General features: G+C 39.5%; 1 protein-coding gene across 1 annotated transcript; it reads right to left on the reverse strand.

Moving 5' to 3' along the window:
• Window positions 1-586: 586 nt before the first annotated feature.
• LOC110724594 (F-box/LRR-repeat protein At3g48880-like) lies at window positions 587-6,298 on the reverse strand. The gene is made up of 3 exons (XM_021904007.1): window positions 6,057-6,298; window positions 4,260-4,708; window positions 587-1,369 (listed from the first exon to the last, which is right to left on the reverse strand). The coding sequence occupies exons 2-3, from the start codon at window positions 4,694-4,696 to the stop codon at window positions 913-915; spliced, it is 894 nt and encodes a 297-aa protein (XP_021759699.1). The 5' UTR covers window positions 4,697-4,708; window positions 6,057-6,298; the 3' UTR covers window positions 587-912.
• Between the last annotated feature and the right edge of the window lie 15,827 nt (window positions 6,299-22,125).

A 22,125-nucleotide genomic window follows, 5' to 3' on the forward strand; every position in this document is an offset into this window, starting at 1 on the left:
TAGATAAACAAATCAAAGCTTCGGGCAGAGCAGGTGAAACGTCTCAACAATTCATCCTCGTTTTAGATGAATATATGTATTGTTTTCTTGTCTACCGAGCATATTTTCAATTCATTTTTGGTTAGTCATTGGAAAACTACATTTACTGATAACTTTTATAGATTGGCAGCGGTGACAGATACGAACGCATTCGTACATATAACTTTCGCAAGGACGTGTTACTGATCACCATGTTCGTGTTAGCATCACTCAATATATGAGGTACCGCAACTAGAGAGTTTAGATGTATTCACTGATGCTCATCACTCAATAACCTGCCCAAGGTGATATAAAGAACAGTGGACAGAAAGTAGCTTACTATTCAACCTATTGCACATTGTAATTTGTTGAGAATTTTCAAAATAGAACTTCAAAGGTGAAATGTTGTCAGGCCATGGCCGCTGAAACGCTTTTTTTGCATGGAGCTTCAACTGCTTTTCGTAGGTAACTTGGTAATGTAACTTGGTCCGACATCGGCAACAGGTTGTGATCATCTTGTCCAAGAAAAAAAAATTAAAAATAAGTGGACATTTGGTATAATTCCTAATTTTACCAAACCATTAGATGATATAAATATAGTTTCATTTTTCGCACTGCATGTATAAAACAGAGAGGAGGAGTACAATTGCATACTTCCAGAGATAAACTAGGTCTAGAACCTTTACAAAACAAAACCATGAATTTGTGGGATGCAGACGTTGGTCCACCCACAAAAAGGCTCTCTAGCGTGATTTTGTTCATGATAATGGGCGACTTTGCAATAGATCAGGTAGCATTTTCCTTCCCGTGAAGGTAACGAGTTTTTCAAACTGATGACAAATCTGTGATTTCCCATCTCTTTCAAGTTTCAAGCAATATCAAATTCATCACACTTCAAAGAGAATAACTTTTGTAACAATAGCGACAATTCCTCATTTCACATCTCAAGTATTGTGTGACCCTGCTGGCCTTTAAGAGAAGGTCTTCATCCCAATCCTTGGCCCAACAAACATTCTTCTCACGAAGAAGTGCATGTGTTGTATCAAGGTAAATGAGATTCTTTTGGCCTTCTAATATTAGTGATAAAGCATTGTCCATTAAGGTACATTTCTTAAGTGACAAATGTGTGAGACGAGGAAAATTTCTTGCAATGACAACTGCATCTGTCACCTGTACTTCACCAAGCAACCTTAACGTATGAATTTGATTCCAAAGCTCACTGACAATCTTAACGCATGATCCAAAACACTCCACTTCTACCAATCCCTTCCAATATGATGCAACACTCAAAAAAGGACGACGTAACCTCAACGAATCCATGTGAAGAGACAGACTCCTAAGTGAAGGTAACCTGCAATGTCAAAACTTAAAGTCACGATGATCACCATACAGTTGTTGAACGAGGGATTCTGAAGAACTTAATTCAAAAGGGTACAAAATACAGAATAAATCAAACAGTGTGACGCATATCAAAAGACAGAATAAATCAAACAATGTGATGCATATCAAAAGACAAAGTAAATTACAAGTATCCTTTCACCGAGTATTTGAACTGCACAAACTGTCATATGAATTAATTAAAAAAACCAGGAAAATATTCATATAAAAATTTAAACTTCAGTTAGTATAGGAACACAAAAATGTCCATCTCAATGATCAAACTTCATATAAAGTGTTTGCGTCAAAAAAAAAAAAAAACTTCATATAAAGTGAATTTATAACCACGGAACCCTTTATCAATGAGCTAGATCAAAAGTCAGTTGCATTTCTCTGTACCTAAAGTTTCAAGCAATAGAGAAGTATAATATGTTAGCTAAATTCTCACACTCGATTAAATACTTGGGCCATTGTGTCCCTTGGATAAAAATTCAACGGCCCGAATTAGCACAATGTTCTTGTTCCTTTGCTTCTTGTTGTTCCTCCCGAAATTGTCTTCCCCCAACCCAACTGAGCAGTTTTCCCATGAGTGGAAGTACTCGCTTTACAACTCTTCAATCCCCCCCTTTACAACCCAAATTGCCCAAGAGATCTAGCTTTATTGTTTGTGATTTCAGTTTGTGGAGTGTTGAAGTGTTTGAAATGTATGGAGGAACTTAGCAAGTTGAAGATCAGGGAAATAGAACTTGCATTTGAACAATGTGCTATCTTGAGCTTTTTTGTATTTAATTGTCTGTGTTAAATTATTTGCTTTTAAAATTTTCAGTGATTTTCTTAAGGTATACTGGTATTGAATTTGAGGATTTGGTCTAATAAGTTAGAATGACTTCTTGATTCTTTAATGTATTTTTAATGATTTTCATAATATACATAAATGTTTGTTTAATGTATTATTTGCAACGACCAGAAGAAGGGAGCCTCTGGCTTCGACCTACCCCCGAAAGGGCTGCTGTCCGATGGGTACACGAAAGGTTCATGGATTGATGTATACAAAACATTTGTTTTATGAACTTAGGGGGCGTTTGGTATGGGGTATTCGGGAAATGGAAAGAGAATCAACGTGTCTAATTCTATTCTTTGTTGTTTGCAAAGTCATTTAATCATTCCCTTTCTCCATACCCCCCAAACTCCTCTATTTTGATACCCCATCCCACCCCCCCGTTTCCCTTTCTCTAAGCCACCAACCACCGAAAACATCATCCACTCCAGCCACCGAGAACCCCACCCCATTCTAACCACAAAACCTTATCTCCACCCACCTGAAAAACTCACTTCCACTTACGAAAACCCCACCCCACCCCACCCCTGAAAACCCAACCAACCAACAAGAATCTCCACCCACCACCCACAAAAATTCTAGATCTAAGATAGATTTTTTATAAAAAAAAAAAAAAAAAAAAAAGATAGAATAAGGGAGGAGAAACTGCGGCTGCAGTGACAGAGAAGAGTAGGGCCTATAGGGGCAGCAGCCAGAGGAAGAGGGGAAGGGAGGGGCTGCGCTGAAGGGCAGTGATTGTGATGGTTTTAATTGGGATTTTCTTTCTCATTTCTAAAACAAACAACCTGGTAAATCTAAAGGCCCGTTTGTTATTGACTTTTTATTCCAGTTTTCTGTTTCTTAGAAAATTTAAAACAAAAATACGAAAACCACACAAAACAGTTTTGTAGAGGCTACTCCATGTATCTAGGATACTTAAAATGATAAAAGTTTGATGTCATAGTAGAATAACATCAATGCATTTGTAGTTTAAACTAATGTATTTACATTGCATACTTGATATATCTAGGTTTCTCTCGCTTCACATATTAAGAACCCTTCTCAACGAATCCCGACCCTTCGATTTAGGCTCATATGACAAGCACACTTATGGTGAGAAGGGTGAAAAGCATTTATATCCCTTCAATTAACTTAATCTATCAGATAAAAAAAACAAAAAAACCCATGTAAATAATGGCATATTTGGTAATTTTATAATTTATACGCACTAGCTTCCCTTCTTCCAACCTACCACATGAATAACCCAAAAAATCTCACATCTTCTCTCTCTCCCGATTTCTTTCTCCCCTTTTTGAGCTTCTCGATGAAGTTCGAACATGGCGGCCAGCGCCCAACCATTTTCACTCATCCCACGTCTATATATCACATGTATGCCATGTGTATGCCCATGGCTGAGAATGACCTTTTTTTATCCCAATTCAGCAAAATAAAAGATGATTTTCGAGTTATTTATCAACTGGTAGCGTGGATCTCTAGTGTAACTTGGTTGTTGTCACTCTTGATTAACTAGGTATGGTATTTTAAATTGGCCTCCAATCTCTTTCTCTTAGTTTTTTGTCCATGTCAATCTTCAATTCAGTAAATTTTGGATCATTTTGAATTTTATTTTTTTTAGATGTTCCTTGAATTTCGTAATTAAACTTGGATTTAGTTGTGCTATATCTTCACTCATAGTTCATCAGCTACGAAATCTCTTCCAAATTCTCTTTCCTCTTTTCGGAATTCCATATTTTTTTATCCTTCTTGTCAATGTTAATATAAGATTTTTATATTTCAATTCGAATTATACCTCTATTATTCACTTGATATATCTATATAAATGTTTAATGTACCAGTAATGTATTTCTTATGAATCCAATTCATACTTGTTCCTACTAAATGTTATTAAAACACTATGTATCTATGATGGACCCTGAATGTATCTAAAATGGTTTCTTAATGTACTAATGTATCTAAAATGGTTTCTTAATGTGCTAATGTATCTAAAATGGTTGATACACAGGAATAGTTGTTGAGGAAAACTTACCTCTTAGCAATGTAGAGATAACCATACTTGTTTAAGCGAATACAAGGCAGTACAAGTTTAGTATGAAGTCTTGCTTGATCGCGATTGAGATGAAGTTCAACCATCCTCCAAAACCTTCTGCGCTGAACTCTTCTGTTGTATGAACTAGAACCGAGGAGCAAAGGGAAATCACTCAAACTAAAGACATCCTGTGGTGGGAAGAAAGTGTCCAGTGTGGCATCCAGCCAGGACTTGCAAACAAAGCAAATTGAAAATATAAGATCTAACACACCCAATCGCTTCATTATGCTAACCAATATTTCATGGTTCATCTCTTCCCACCTTCTAATTAAGTGACTGTCACTCTCTTCATCGACCTTAGCCACAACATTCCTTTTCGCACATTTCTTCAATCGCCAGTCAGGTTCTGCCCTCTTCAAAGATTTTTCGCTCACCATCAATACTATAAGCTACAAGGAATTAAGGATACTTAATAATCAGTGTTCGGAATACTCCCAGCATGTGATAAACACATTTGAAAAAAAGAACCACAACCAAAATAATCAAGGCGAGTCCAATAAATTCCAGATCAAAATCCATGAGAATTAACAGTTAGTAAAACTTAAAATACAAATTAAATCAACAGAAAAATCGTACAAAAATCGATACCATTAGACAGTGGCGTCTCAAGGATTTCCGAAGTGTGGGTTCGGTTTGGAATCGTAATTAACAAAAGGATGAAATTATAATCATTAAATATTCAATACATAAGTTCAAATTGTGGATTATAAATTGATTACCCATAAAAAAAATGAAGAAAAAGAAATACAAAAGCATATATGAGTTTTCATACTTTGGCAATTTGCATATGTGAAATTACTTGTAAGCTCTTTTGGCAACTTTTTTGGCTGCTTAATTTTTCAATGTGTTTTAGAGTTAAATTTTATATGACAACATTAGAGATCCTTGGATTGCATTTATGGACTTTATAAGCTTTCAAACATTATTTGTATGACTGTATATAATGATCTAAGTTATGTTGTTAGCATTTTTTGAGTGTTTATTTTTTTGCCCTTTTGCAAGAGCTATGTTTTAGTTAGTTTCTTTAAGTAGGGATTTTTCTATGTTCATGGGATTATTAGCTTCTATGTAAATTTTAAATGAGCCTTGTAATCCTTTACAAATCACTGTTGCTCTATGCAATTTAATTTTTTGCTTTAAAAGTAAGGAAATATTAAGAGTAATAATTTCAACTTAAGATGTCTTATTATTTTAATCTCAATTATTGTTTAACCCAACATAATTCCAATCACAATTAGACAATTTTAACAACATTCACAAATTCCAATTAGACAATTTTGAATTTTTGACAATCGACAGCAATGAAATATTGAAATTATGAAAGACAGCATTGAGCATATTAATCACAGCAAACCAGTAAGGCAAAATTAGGCATTAAAGATTTAAAGGAAACCGACTAAACGGAAAGGCAAGCTCATCAATCAATCGACTGTTGGCCTATCGTAATTATGAAGACTTACAGTCAATTAGTAAACATATTATAGCATATGAAGACTAATTAAAACTATCGTAATTACAGATTTACAGTCAATTAGTAAACATATTATAGCATATGAAATCCAGAAATCGAAATAGCATGTGAAATTCAACGATTTAGCAAAAAAAAATCCCCAAATTGAGAAGTAAATTAGCGAATTATAACCAATCTTCAGCGATTTACAAAAAATCCCAAATCGTAATGTACATTAGCATATGAAATTCAACGATTTAGCAAAAAAAATCCCCAAATTCACTAACCTCACTACCAGAGTAAGAGCCTACGAGGACGAAATTCAAAGACGTCGCCTCACGTCGGACCGTCGGAGTCGTTGCCTGGCTGACGAGGCGTCGGCTGCGGGGCTGCGGGACAGAGGAGAGGCGGACAGACACAGAGGGAAGACGGGAAGTGGAAGAGGTTAAAGGGAATGAGGAAGAGGCTACAGCTTTACTTTTTACCACACAATACACAAATATTTTATTTAAACCTATTTCGCTTTTTCTTTACAAAAAATTAAAAAAAAAAAGTTTTTAATTTTTTAAAAAAGTCAGTGGGTTCAATGAAGAAACTTCATACCTCGAATTACAACGGCAAAGAAAGAGAGGTGGTTGGAGGAGGCGCCGTCGACTGGTGATGGTCAGACACGCTGCTTTTGTTGGAGGATTTTAATGGATGGAGATTCGAGGTGGTGGAGGAGATAGAGATGGAGACGTGAGGAGGAGAGGTGATGGAGGCGCAACCAAAAGCGAATGTGTAACTGATGATGGATGGATCGGGTAACGGGTAACGGGTCGGGACGGATTTGGGCGGACGTCCATCCAACCCATCACCCGATCCTTCAATTCACTCATTAAATATATACATAAAATAAAACATAATACATTGAAAGAAGTAAATATTTGAGAATAAATTATGTTTTTATGCCAATAAAAAGAAGGAAATAATATATGGTTGCACCAAATTTTAATTTTTAATCACTTTATTCTCAAGTTTTTTTTAGGGAAATTTTCATTGGTAACATTGTGGTTTTTACTTTTCTAAATGGCACCATTTAATATTTTTGACTTCCCAATGGTATCATTGTGATTTTGACTTTTCTCAATGGTACCATATTTTGTTAGTAAAACGTTAGTTTAAGTTAATAAACATTAATAAGTTACGTGTCTTATTTCTAAAAGAATACATTCCCTGCCTTCGTCCCAAATCCATCCAGCAAAGTATTTTTTGAGCAAGTTCTAATTCTATATTTCTATCTCAATGTTAATTTGTGGTCTATTTAATTAACCACCAACCTTCGTACCTTTTTGCTGCTTGGAACTCAATCCCCTGCCTTCGTCCCAAATCCATCTAGGACAACACACAACTCAAGCAAACAATCTAAATTATCAATGAATTTGCATTCATGGAGTTGTGAATCGAAGATTTGAACATCTGGATCTAATGGGCAAGCTTGTAAATAGGTGCTTAGTTCGCCATTTGTTATCCCCTGTTCACCTTCTTTCCCCTTCTCCATACATCTATTTCGCCATCATCATCATATAGCATTAATTGAACAAAAATGAGTCAACATGTATTCGGCGAGATAATTTTACTTTCCAAGTAGCTTTATGCTCATTGACATTTTCTCTCTCCTAAACTCGAACCCAGAAATTCAGTGCATGGTGTTGAGTTTGAAATTAGAAATTTGTGTCAATTTTGTGAAATCGCATTAATAATTGATGAATTCGGAAATTTGAATTGCAAAAAAGGTGATTTAGGAGTGATGAAATTAAAATTTGGCTCTAGAAATTTATGGACTAGGGCAACAATTCCATGGGTTTCGAATTGCGTTTGAGCATTCTGCTATCTAGATTGATCCTAATTAATATGATTTTTAATCCAATTGATCCTAAAATCAATGCTTTTGTTTTGGGCTTTATGGAAGAAGATGGGTGGGAGGAGGATAGAGAATCAAAAGAGGTTGTGCTGGGTGGCGATGGTGGTGCAGGTGCTCATAGAGGCGACGTGACTATTGTTGGCGGTTTGGAGGAAAATGAAAATGAGGAAAAGAGAAAGGGGGAGAGGAGTGAGGGTGTGAGGAGTGAAGTTGGTTTCTTTTGCTAACGCCTAAAGAGGGAGGTGGAGGTTGTCGGTGGTAGTGGTGATTCTAGGCATTGGTGTAACAGGCTACCATTGAAGATGAGGATGGAGGAAAGAGAAAAAAAGAGAGTGAGGAGAAAAAAAAAAGGTAAAATTAAAATAGGAGAAAAGTAAGGGTATAATAGTAATTTTAAGTGGTTTTAACATAAGTAAAAAAAAAATTTAACCAAAATTAACTTTTCCTAACAGAAACCAAACCTCAATGGCATTCTTGGGAAGTAAAAAATATCAAGTGGTATCATTCGAAAAAGTCAATATCACAATAGTACCAATGGAAATTTCCCTAATTTTTTGTCATGAAAGTGTGATAATACATTTTATTTTACTTCACCTGATTTATCTGTGAATGATGGGTTGAGCAGATGTGAATGAAGGATAAATCGTGTGATGGATGAGTTAAATGACGGATGGATCCTTAGCGAATGGAGGTGGATGAAGCATCACCCGACCCATCTCCGATCCATTGCCACCCCTAATTACAACATATAAGTTATAACTTTATAAACAAATACATATAGTGTTTCATTGATTAATAGTTCAAGCCGTCTAAAAAATTAATTATTCAAACATGCATTATTTCTACTTTTTTATGGTGACAAAATAATTGTTTCGTTAATTAATTGTTCTATTATAAAATGAATAATATTCTCTCCATCCCTTAAAAGTGTTCCACTTGACTTTTTCACGGTTTTCAAGACGCGACTTATTATATGGATTGTGAAATATTATGAAATAAGCAATTTGGAAATGAATTGTGTCTTTATGCCAATAGAAATAAGAAAATATTATATGGCTGTATCAAATTTTATTTTATTTTATTAATCACTTTATTCTTGGTGTTACTTTTGATTATGAAAGTTTGACAATACATTTAAATTTACTTAACTCAATTTATTACCCGATTTACCAAATTAATCCGTGAATGATGGGTGGAACAGATGTGGATGAAGGGTAAATCAGGTGATGGATGGGCCGGATGAGGGATGGTTCCTTAGCGGATGGAGGTGGATGAAGCATTAACAGTCCCACCTCCAATCCATTGCAACCCCTAATTACAACTCATAAGTTATAACTTTATAAATAGCTATATATGGTGTTTCATTGATTAATAGTTCAAAGTAGAAGTGTTGTCAAGCCATGGCCGGTGGAACGTTTTTCTTGCATGGAGCTTCGGCTACTTAACGTAGGCATAAATAGCATAATGTAACTTGGTCCAACATCAGCAATAGGTTGTGATCATCTTGTCCTAGAAAAAAAATATTAAAAATAAGTGGACATTTGTTATAATTCCTAATTTTAACAAACCATTGTATGATATAAATATAGTTTCATTCATCGCCCTATAAGTCTGCAAAGAGTAAATGAAACAGAGAGGAGGGGTACAATTGTATAAAATTCTCTTTTCTTCTGTGTATATGCATACTTCCAGAGATAAACTAGGTCTAGCACCTTTACAAAACAAAACCATGAATTTGTGGGATGCAGATGTTGGTCCACCCACAAAAAGGCTCTTTGGCGTTATTTTAGGCCAAACCCATGGCGTCCATGATAATGGGCGACTTTGCAATAGATCAAGTAGCATTTTCCTTCCTGTGAAGGAAACGAGTTTTTCAAACTGATGACAAATTTGTGATTTCCCATCTCTTTCAAGTTTCAAGAAATATCAAATTCATCACACTTCAAAGAGAATACCTTTTGTAACAATAGCGACAATTCCTCATTTCACATCTCAAGTATTGTGTGACCCTGCTGGCCTTTAAGAGAAGGTCTTCATCCCAATCCTTGGCCCAACGAACATTCTTCTCACGAAGAAGTGCATGTGTTGTATCAAGGTAAATGAGATTCTTTTGGCCTTCTAATATTAGTGAAAAGCATTGTCCATTAAGGTACATTTCTTAAGTGACAAATGTGTGAGACGAGGAAAATTTCTTGCAATGACAACTGCATCTGTCACCTGTATTTCACCAAGCAACCTTAACGTATGAATTTGATTCCAAAGTCCACTGACAATCTTAACGCATGATCCAAAACACTCCACTTCTACCAATCCCTTCCAATATGATGCAACACTCAAAAAAGAAGGAAGTAACCTGAACGAATCTATGTGAAGACAAGGACTGTTCCTCCATCCTCATGGAGATTAAAGACCGGTTGACCATTAAGAAACCGGCTGCAATGAAAAGTCCCATCAAAAGCCGGGACAAGAGCAAGTACTGTCATTTTCATGAGGATATAGGCCATGACACCAGTGGCTGCTATAGCCTCAGGCGGTTACTTGACTGTCTGGCTGGTGAGGGGGCTTTGAAGTCCTATATTCTGAAGTCCAAGGGTAACCCCAGAACAAACAGTGGACAGTCGTCCAAGAAGCCTGACAACCTTGCTATAAGCTTTGACACTGATGAAGTGCAAATCTTTACTATAGCACGTGGTTTCGCGGGAGGGGGTCCTACCATCCGCCGGGACACCAAGGACAACATCAGAAAGCTGGAGGTCAACTCAGTGGATGAGGGCCAGGCGTCTGTAGACACCTTCCCTGAGGTCATCATCTCTAAGAAGGACCGGGGCAAGGTCAGGCGGCCTCATGATGACCCCATAGTCATCGAGTGCAAGGTTGCCAACCAACGAGTGGGCTGAATCCTCATTGATACCGGGAGCTCGTCTGACCTTATCAGCTATCGGTGCTTGGCGAAGCTCAAGTACAAGCCTAGCAGCATGCACAAAGTCTCTCACCCCTTAGTTGGTTTTTAGGGAGAAGTAGTGCATCCGGTGGGGAAGATTGACCTACCCATCAGGCTAGGAGAAAAGGGGGAGGGACGACACATGGTCGTCAAGTTCTTGGTGGTTGAGGAATTGACCGCCTACAATCTGATTTTGGGCCGTCCAACCCTCAACGAGTCCAAGGCAGTCATTATCCCATCCCTTATGCTAATCAAATTTGAGAGGGATGATGGGTCAGTGGGTTCCCTGAATGGGGATCAGAAGACGGCAAGGAAGTTCTATCTCTCATACGTCAAGCCTACTGTGGCCGCAGCCGGACAAGGCGAGGAACCTATTGACCTTGATGACTTCAAGGAAGCCGCGCCTGCTCCCAAAGCAGCCGGCAAAAAGAGAAAGGCGGACCACCTGGTGGCCGTCAAAAAAGAGAAGCAATAGCAATCACCGATCGGGGAACGGTCAGATGATCTCCGTCCCCAGCCGGCTGGTGAAAATATTGACATTGTTCTTGACGACAGCCGTCCGGAACGAACCATTAAAGTGGGGACGGTTGCTTTTGCCAAGTTGGGCGCAAATTTGCACCAACTGCTAAAAGAATTCAAAGACATTTTTGCCTTTGAAGTGGAAGAGATGCCAGGCGTCAGCCCGGATCTTGCTGTCCACAAACTCGCCGTGGATAAAAAAAAGAAGCCGGTTAGGCAAAAGAAAAGGAATCACGGTGAGGAAAGATCTCAGGCGGCAGCCGCCGAGGTCAAGAAGCTGATGGATGCCTGGTTCATTCGGCAATGCTACTACCCGGATTGGGTAGCAAACGTTGTCCTTGTTAAAAAGCCGAATGGTACCTGGCAGATGTGTGTTGATTACACAGATCTGAACAAGGCATGTCCGAAGGATAGCTATCCACTTCCAAAGATCGACAGTCTGGTCGACTCTACAGTTTGTCATGCCTTGATGAGCTTCATGGACGCCTATTCAAGCTTCCATCAGATACCCTTGTGGAAAAAAGATCAAGAGAAGATGGCATTCGTCACTGATCAAGGGTTATTCTGTTATACGGTGATGTCGTTTGGGCTGAAGAACGCGCCTGCTACCTTCCAACGAATGATTAATTCAGTCTTCATTAATAAAATTGGGAGGAATGTAGAGGCGTACATTGATGACATGATAGTCAAATCTAAGCTACAGACGGATCACCTTGCTGACCTCCGAGAAACATTCACCACCCTCAGGTGGAACAAGGTCATGCTTAATCCCAAGAAATGTGTCTTTGGTGTTGAGTCTGGGATGTTTCTCGGATTTTTTATTGATCAAAGGGGGACAGAGGCCAACCCAGAAAAGGTACAGGCGGTAATCGACATGAAGTCGCCCCGCACTGTCAAGGAAGTTCAATAACTTACCGGTTGCCTGGCGGCATTAGGAAGATTCCTCAACCGATTAGGAGACAAGTGCCTCTACTTCTTCTATGCAATAAAAAAGAAGACTAGATTTGAATGGGGGTAAAATGCTGAGGCGGCATTCCAGAAATTGAAAGAGCACCTCCACTCATTGCCACGGCTGGTTAGCCCTCTAGCAGGAGAGGTTCTCTATATGTATTTGGCCGTCTCAGATCATGCACTCAGTGCTGTTCTCCTAGCTAAGAGAGATGACATTCAGCTCTCGGTCTGTTTCATTAGCCATGTACTTCGGAATGCTGAGCTACGGTATCTCTTGGTTGAAAATTTTGGCCTTGCTCTTTTCATGGCAATCAAGAAGTTGAAACCATACTTCTTGGCACATCCGATGGTGGTCTACACAGACCAACCCCTTAAGCGGCCAATGACAACTTTGGAGTCATCCGGCAGAATGCTTAAATGGGCTATTGAAATGCAAAGTCTGGAAATAGCTTTCGAACCAAGAAAGGCAGTGAAAGGGTAGGCGTTCGCCGACTTCATTGTCGAAATGACAAGGCCGGCTTAGCCGGAAAATGTTAATCAGGTTTGGAAGTTATATGTAGACGGGAGCTCTACTATGAACGGTTGTGGTGCAGGCGTAATTTGCAAGTCTCCGGAAGGGGACAAATATGAATATGCACTACGGTTCAAGTTTCAAGCCTCGAATAATGAGGCGGAGTATGAGGCCCTGTTAGTCAGTATCAGCATGTGTAAGGCGGCAGGGTCAAGGAAAGTTGACGCCTGCTCTGATGATTGTTAGCCAATACCATGGTGACTACGAGGCCACCCATCCGGCTATGATCAAATATCTGCAGACGAGGCCGGGACACTTGACGAATTTCATCTAAGTCAGGTGCCCAGGTCAGAAAATAATTAGGCGGATGCACTATCTAAGTTGGCATCATCCACCTCTTGTGATACGCCTAGGTCAGTCTTTTGAGAAGTCATGGAAAAAAGAAGTATTGAACATGATCCCATTGGAGTTCTTGACCGAAGCTCGACCTGGATGGATGCCATCCGGGCTTATCTGGCAGACGGCACTTTGCCGGATGCACCTTCAGAAGTGGCTGCATTGAAGAAGCGAGCCGCAAGTTTTGAGATCCATAATGGAGAACTCTTCCAGAAGGGTCACCTCCAGCCGTTGCTGAAATGTGTTATCCCTGAAAGGGGGAAAGAAGTTCTAGAGGATCTGCACTCGGCCTTTTGTGCATTACATGTAGGCGGCAGAACTCTAGCAAAAAGGGCCAGGCAGCAAGGCTGCTTTTGGCCCACTCTTGAGGCAGACGCCATGGAAATGGTGAAGAAGTGTGATAAGTGTAAAAGATTTGGCAAACTCGTACACTATCCGGCCACTGATTTGACGGCTATCTACAGCCCGCTTCCATTTGCAAAATGGGGCATGGACATCCTGGGTCCATATACACCTACTACAGGCAGACGGAGGTACATCCTGGTTGCTGTAGATTACTTCACCAAATGGGTTGAGGCAGAGGCGGTCAAGGGCATTAAGACAAAGGATGTCATCTCTTTCCTTTGGAGAAACATTATCCCCCGGTTTGGGGTACCTATGTCTATGGTCTTTGACAATGGCCCTTAGTTTGAAACGCCTACCCTCAAGATCTGGTTGGGAGATCAAGGGATCTCGCTTTGTTTTGCATCAGTCAGCCGTCCCCAAGCAAACGGCCAAGTTGAAGCCTTCAACAAGCTCATCTCAGACGGCACTAAAAAGAAAATTGAAAGAGCTGGCAGTCTATGGCTAGATGAGTTGCCTCATGTCCTATGGGCCATCAGAACAACTAAAAAAGGGGCAACCAGTGAAACCCCGTTTCTCATGACATACGACACTAAAGCTGTTCTGCTTATTGAACACTACGAGCCAACACTTTGAATTATGCGCTAATTGGGAGGCCATGCGTCTAGCATTAGATTCACTCCTAGAGCGCAAGGGCAATGCCGGCTTGCGTCATGAGATATACCGTCTGAGAATGACGAGAGCCTACAATAGAAGAGTGCACAAACGACCCTTAAAGGTGGGGGACTTTGTGTTATGAAAAATGGAGGCAACCGGTAAAGCCAATGAAGGCCCCTACCGGATTTTTGAAGAAGTTAGAGGCGGCACCTACCGCCTGGAAACTCCAGACGGCAGGCAGCTAGCCAGAACCTGGAACGTAGATAACTTGAAAAAGTACTACTTCTAAGGACTTGTAAATCTATGTAAATAGAGTACATTAATGAAATGATGCTTTATTTATGTTTTCTTGTACAAAGTCTGATTTGTGCAATGCACAACCGGGCATACGTCTGCTCTAAATTGAGTAGATATAAGCTAAGTCTCAAACTTAGCAGCTATTTATAAGGCCAATGGCCAGATAGTCTTCAAACCGCCTGCTCCAACATGAGCAGGCAACTGGCGACGCCCATTTGGGTGAATTCGTCGAAGAGAACATCTCCCATTTGGGTGGTACATTGTTCTATGAAATCGTAACTCAAGCGGCTTTAACCTACTGTCTAGGTTAAAGATAACTCACGGTCGTTTGAATGATCAATTGAAACCTAGATACAACCAGTCGTTGCTTCAAAGCAACACAAACGGTAACTGATATCTTGGTCAAATATAATCGGTCTTTGCCCAAAGGAACTACAGCCGGTTTCAAATCCAAATTAAGCAAGGTCAAAACCTTAGCAGCTAATCCATAACCTAGTTATGATGCCTACGCCCGGCCAATGGCCGCCGGCATCCTAACAAACAACGATGGCAGATACCCAAAGGGTAACTCGCAGCCGATTAAACGAATAATCTAGGTTGGCCCTAGCCGGCACCGTCTGCTAATCCAACTTGGAATAATTCTGCTTTTAATATGGTCAATGACCGTCTGTCTACCCGTCCGGATGCTTGATTGGACAGCTGCCTGCTTAGGGTTGGGCAATTCCAAGCACACAACCGACTCAGCCGGCAAATTATATCAAAGGCAAAACTGACTCAGTCGACAAATTCTATTAATTAAATATCATTGTCAGCCGGAACTACGTCCAGGGAAAAGAAGAATACATGAAATACTCGGCTCGCAGGCCGGAGATAGAAAGAAAAACAATCAAGTCACTGCTGCTGGCGAGGCTGAGACGTCTAGCCCTGGCCGGATGGAGGAGCGACTTGAGTTTGCTGGGGTTGAGCTTCATTAGCCTCACCCAGTGCTCTTTCTTGAGCCTGCTCCTCCTCTTCTTCCTCGACAATGCCAGCCCATTCCTTGAAGGGAGCCGGCTTCTCAAGCCCAAGGGTTTGAGCGTCGTACACCTCAGTGGCGTACTTGTACCTCAGCTCGAAGAACTCTCATTCGGTGTCCGGGTGGATGAGGGTCCAGGCCATTTTCATGCGAGCCTCGCAGTCCCGCTCGTTCTTAGCAACCAGCCGATCCTACTTGGCTTCAAGCTTGGCTTTGTGATCAGCCTGCGTCTGGGCCAGCTCGTTCTTCAGCCGGGAGACATCTGCCCTCAGCTAGGTGTTGTCCTTGTCGGCATCCCCCAGCGCTTTGACGTCCGCCTGGAGGTTTTAACTTGTAGCTCAAAATCAGCCACCTTTTTGTTGGCCATTTCAGGAGCCGTAGTGAGCTCCTTGATTTTTTCCTCCTGTTTCATCTTTCAGCTTTTAGTTTGAATTTCATACATTAGGGTGTTGTATTGAGTAACATCAATAAGGTTAGCCGCCCGCCTATTGGTGTCTCTTACCTCCTTCTTGCTTCTTCCTCAAGGGAACCTTGAGGCCGTCTACCCTTAGCATCACCTGCAAAGTCAGCCGGAAAAAGGGTTAGTCTCTCAATTTTGGTACAACCGGCAAAAGAGTAAATTTTACAAAAGCACCCTAACCGGCCAAATACCTAAGCAAGCAGCGAGTTGATGCGGTCAATGTTGACCTGGTGCACACCCGGCACCGCCTCCTTTTCAGACCGGGTGAGGGTCCTCAGCATCCTCTTGGCATATTGTTGGAGGTCAAGCCAATGAGAAGAGGCATCTGCATCAACAGATTTATTTGTTAAGTATTGAGCATACCTACATTCTGCCGGGAAGAATCCCCTAATTGGGTAGCTTAGGACTTGACTCGCATAGGCCCAATCGGCTAGGGGGGATCAAAGGTGAGAGTCATACCTTCATTTTCAGGCTGAGGGGTCATCCCACCCTTAGCCGCATTGGAACCGGTCGCTACAGCAAGCAGCCGACTTGAGGGAGTTTCAGGCTCCCTCGTCTCACCCTCAGCCAACCTATGTTTAGGCCAAGGTCTTTTAGGCTCTTGCCTGCTGAGGTGGGCCTTTCGGGCACAGGCGGCCTGCCGGAAGAGGTAGGGGCAGCCGGAGTCCTCCTAGACTTGGAAGGAGGCTGGGAGGGCTCCTCGCCCAGTCTTCTCAGCATCTTGGTTAGGGAGCGAGGAACATTCTTGCTCCCCGTCTGAAAAAGAAACAAAGCAACTGGTTAATATCAGAATTGGCATCAAAGTATACAGACGGTAATATCAGCCGGAGCTTACCCCATCATCCTTGGCTGCCATTTGGGCCCTTTTCTTCTCTAACTGATCCTTCCGGATCTGAGCAACCGATTTAGCGGGTGTCTTCTCTGGAGGCACCATCTCTAATCCTTTCTCTGCCAAGAAGAAAATTAAAAAGTTAAAATCCATTCAAGTATGATACAGACAGCATAAAGTGTCGGTTATCAGTCAACATACGTCTGCTAAACATTGTGCTAAGGCCACAGGCAGAAAGGAACGCCTCGTCCTTTAGCCAGTCCGGATGAGGGACCTAGTTCTTGGGGACAATGACTTCAGTCCCATCATCCAAAGGCAGGGAGGTCTTCTTGAAGAGCCCCGTCTCCATTATTTGCGCTCAAGCCTCTTCCGGTACTCTAGGAAGGGCGCATTTCTTTCCAAGGAGAGTCGGGTGCTTATTGTAGTAATGCAGCCGGTGGTTTAGACGCAACGATGGTGAAGAAACCAAGTAAAACTTTCTCTTCCAGCTGCTCCATTTTGACGGCTTGTCAAGCGTCGTCATGTATTCCGGATGCGTGGTCAATGTATACCACGCATTCCAGCCGCCTGGGGCACGGCTAAGGTAGTGCATATGTGCAAATGCCTCCCAGCTAGGCGTTATGTCCTGCATCTCGCAGGCGGCAATGTATCCTAATATATTCACCCAAGAATTGGGTGTTAACTGCCAAACGCCAAGGTCGTAGCCTCTTAGAATGGCTTTTAATGTATTATGGAGGGGGAACCGGAGGCCGGCTTTGAATGCCGCCTCATAACAGCCGAAATAGTCATTGGCATGATCAAGGTCGTCATCCCAGATGACGGTTGCTTCTACAGGCGGCACCACAATTTCCCATTCTTGCCCAACCGAGCGCTTCTGTAAAAATCCGGGTAAGGTGGTGTTTAGAGTGATCACATCCCTGGCGGTCATGTGCGCCTCTATTGGATTATTGATGGAGGGCCATTTATATGCCTCCTCATCCTCTTGGGGGGCATCCGGTTCCATGGTAGACTATGAAGAGTCTGATTGTTGGACGGTCTCTTCACCGCCTATATCCTCGGACTCTTCCAATATATCATCACTGGGCGTGCTAGGTACACCCGGATGGTCATAATGTACAATGTCAGCCGGAGCTTCGTCTGAGCCGTCTGACTGGTATTCGGGGTCTACAGCCGTCCGTCTCGTCCGAGTCATTCTGTCTTGCACATGAACAAAGACGGTCGGATTCGCAGAAGAGTAAGGGTGGTCCAAACACCCCCAGACGGCATCCCCAGTCCTAGACTCAGCCGTATCCGGTGACCGGCTAACAACTGTCCTAGGTCGTGCCGTGTGTGTGTTGGGTGAGTCCATTATTCTTTACAAGTTATACAACCGGAAAAACTCAAAAAAGTTGCAAGGAGTAGAGACGGTACCTTGAAGATGCTTTGAGTGGGGAAAGTTGGCTATTTGGATCAGCAGCCGGAAATATTTTTGTTGCTTGCTAGATACCCAGACGGTAGCCCGGATGTACCCTCTGATGAGCAACTGAAAATTGGAGAAAAAACCCAGACGGTAGCCCAGATGTACCCTCTTGAAGAGCAATTGAAGATTGTTGGACAACCCAGCCGTTCCTCAGAAGCTTTGCTTGAAGATACCCCAGACGATCGACCGGCTGTGGGTGTATTGAAAGCAATTGGAATCAATCAAAGGACCCCCAGGCGGTTTTAATGTGTTTTGGGTGATGAGCACTCAGACGATAACCTGTTGAGTGAAGAAAGGGAAGACGATTGCATAAGAAATAGCAGCCGGTATCAGAGCTCTTTTCTCTCAGAAAACTTCTCAAAAATTGCAAAGTGAAAGAATGAGGGGAGAGGGTCTCTACTTATAGAGAACCCCAGAAGGCGAACCGTCACCTTCCAAGTTTAAATTCAAAATTCAAAAAAAAAAAAAAAAAAAAGAAGAGAGAGAAGGAGACGAAACGTCACCTCCTTAGAGCATGACACCTGTCACAGGTGCCACGTGACAAATGTTTAGGGTAAAAATACCTAGTCCACGTGGACTAATCGTGTGCTGACACGTGTCAACATCAGAGAGGTTATGAGAAAACCAATCCTCTAGTGACACCTGGCACTCCAACCCATTAAAGGGGAACTGATCCCCTCTCACCCTCTCACTATAAATAGAGGAAAATCCTCATTTATTGGACATTCATTCATAAAATATACACACAAAAAACCCGAGCAGTATTAATTGCAGAATTCTCTCGGAATCTGAGAGAAAAACCTTTACATTCCGCACTTTCATACATCCAGACATGTTCTAACTTGATCGTCGGAGGCGGAACTCCACCCAACCGGGGTTTCCGTGGTTTTGCAAGTACGGACGGTCGACGCGCATTCTTGGAATTGTAACTCTCCCAAGGGACTCCAAAAACCCCGAAACATATAGCATTTACCAAAACTTATAATTTAAAATTTCAGAATATGAAGATTGTACAAACAATACCAACAAAAATAATAAAAGCTAAAAGCTAGTCTTAGCATAAACAAACCCAAATACCCAAAATATATCAGGTGGACATATTCAAATCTTTTCCCACATTAAACTGAAAATCGCAATTAAATCCTTGAAAAAGCTACAAACTTTGAACTCCTAAACATTGAAACCCAAAATTGGACCTCAACAAAATGATAGTTGAATAATAACCATAACCATAAAATGTTAGGTATATGGAATACCCCGTATTTTGATATGTATTTTCTAAATTTATTATTCAATTATTACTTCCTAAAAAGGGTATTTTAGTAATTTAAATTACTATTTGAATTTTAGAGCCAAAATGATATTTGAATTTTGGCGCCAAAATTATTTTGAAACCTAATTATTATTTTTTGATTTTGTATAAGATTTATTATCCATTTATTTTATTTTAAAAACCGGATTATTTATATATTTCGGATATTTTAATTAAAGCAAAAACTATATTTTATTATTTAATTAATAAGGTCCAAAATTCCTAATTATTAACTAAGATTTTCGGATTTTCCTAGTGTGGAAAATCTGATTTTCTAGGTTAATTTATTTAGTGAATAATTGGTATCTTTTTAATTAATTATTTTATACAATAAATATTATTTACACAATTATTTTTAATTCCTTAAATCTAGCAAAATAACTCCCTAAAATATACTAAGGAATCCGAAAATTTGAGCTAAGCATAGCTCAAATTTTCGGCCCTCATGGTCAAATTTTGGGTGATTTATTTTGGAAATTGTATTTTTAATTATCTCCTTAAAATCTCTTATTTTCCTTAATTTTATTTCTCCATCTCCTAAATATTTGATCATCTTATTTTCCTACCTTATATCTTCCTTGATTATTACCCAAGTTATCTCTTTTGCCATATTATTTTTCATGACAACACACTTTCCTTAATTTTATTTTTCTTAATCACCTTAATATCAAAACTTTCCATATTTCTTTCATTCACTTCTCCAAGTAATTCTTAATTCTTTTTACCATGATTCTTCCTACATTCTCCTACCATAATTCTTGCATGAGCTAGCCTATAAATACTCCCTTATATCTCTCATATTCTTCACACCGAAAACTAAATTCTCTTCTTCTCTTTTACACTTCTTTTCCCTCAACATTTTCCTACTTTTCTTCTCCTCTTTTCTAAAAGAAAATCTACCCGTATATCTTTGGAGCCATTTTTCGGGTACTTCTGGTCAGTTTAGGGGTTTTGTTATTTCACATAAAATTGTTCTTCTTAAAAATTCCTTGAGGTTAGGCTCAAGAATCACCCAATTCGGAGTTATATCAAAGGAGTTATAACCTCTGCAAGTTCTGCCTATTCTTTCCAACGCAAATTCAATTCTCTTTACTATTCCTTTATTTTCTTCATGGTTAGTTTTCTAAAATATAAATACCTATTTCAAAGTTATAATTTTATATTAAAGTATTATTTTTAAAAGAGTTTTATAGTCCATGCACATTAGATTTGGGTTTATGTCTAAAGATGTTGTGATAACCTTATGGTTATGTTAATTGCAAGGTGTATTCGTGATTGAATTTTGAAAGTGCGAAGTGTTGATTGATATTCGGAATCAAAGTAAGTTTAGGTGGCTAGATACCTTTGGAATTTATTGGATTGAATAAGCATGTTTGAGTTGTTTTTATGATGATTGAATTTAAATTGAATTGAATTGAATTATGGTTTATAAAGTAAAAGCATGTTTTAAAAAGTGGTTTTTGATAAATTAATTGAAGGATTGATTTTACATCATGTTTTGAATGGTTTAAAATTGTTTATTATGGTTAAAAAGTTTGGTTTTTAAAAGTATGTGGGATTGTTTTAAAGAGTTTTTAAAAAGGTTTTTCAAAGGAAGAGTTATTGATTTTGAAAAGTTATTTATATGAGATTTAATTCTCAAGTATTTATTAAAAAATTGATTTTGAAAGCATGTTGAATTATATAAAAAGGAGTTTTGAATTAACCTATTATAAAGGTTGATTTATTCAAAGAGGAATTTAAAGAGGAATTATTGAATTTTTAATATTAAAGCTTTACGAGCATGTTAGTAATCCCACTATGCGGATTTGGTAGATAAGACTTTGGAGTTTGTATGACCGAGTCTTTCCTCAAGAATAACCTTGCAATATAAGGAGACTAGTTTGGGGGGTGTGCACACTTGGGTTATGAATTGGATTTTTTTAAAAGAGGAATTGGTTTTATTGAATTGATTATTGAAATATTGAATTATTGGAATTGGTTTTGGAATTGTGAATTGGAATTATTGAATTATTGGAATTGGTTTTAAAAGCATGTTTACAAATAAATTGAGTTTAATTATCTTGCACTTATTGTACTTAGCATATTTTGCTAATCCGTATTTCTTCTTTATTTTGGTTCGCCCTGTTTACCTTAATGATAAGCAGTGTTGACTAATTTCAGGTGAAGTCAGGAATTATGCATATGGGAGTCCCAGGAATGTCTTCATCTAGATTAGGAATGTTGGTCCTTGTTTTCAAATATGAATACTCATGACAATAGTTACTATTTATGGTTTTTTTAATAAAGAAAGAGTATTGAAGTTTCCGCTGCAAAGTTTTGGTTTTTATTTAGTAAGTTTGAGTAGCCTTGCGTAATCACACGGCGGTAATACGCCTAAATCTATCTCTACGGTACAATTATACGTATTATACTAGTATTTGGGTGTTACAGTATAACTAACACATAATTAGAGTATTAAGCTAACAATAACAATTTAATCAAATAATAAATCACTAAAAATCTAAATGAAACAACTGCTCAACATTTTTAATCAAGCGAAAAGATATAATTCAACAACATTATTATTAAATAATAATAATAAATCAATACCACCCAAAAATTGGAGTCCATTTCACAGTTAGGCTAATTCAAACACTGCAATGTAACAATACACAACAACACAACAGAACCTAGGTGATAAAACCATTATATATACATCAGAGAAACCATAATATATTAAAAAAAATTCTATATTTAAATTTTTTTGCAAAAACAAGATGCG

The sequence above is a fragment of the Chenopodium quinoa genome, unplaced genomic scaffold (assembly GCF_001683475.1).
Source record: "Chenopodium quinoa cultivar QQ74 unplaced genomic scaffold, ASM168347v1, whole genome shotgun sequence".
Taxonomy (NCBI): Eukaryota; Viridiplantae; Streptophyta; class Magnoliopsida; order Caryophyllales; family Amaranthaceae; genus Chenopodium; species Chenopodium quinoa.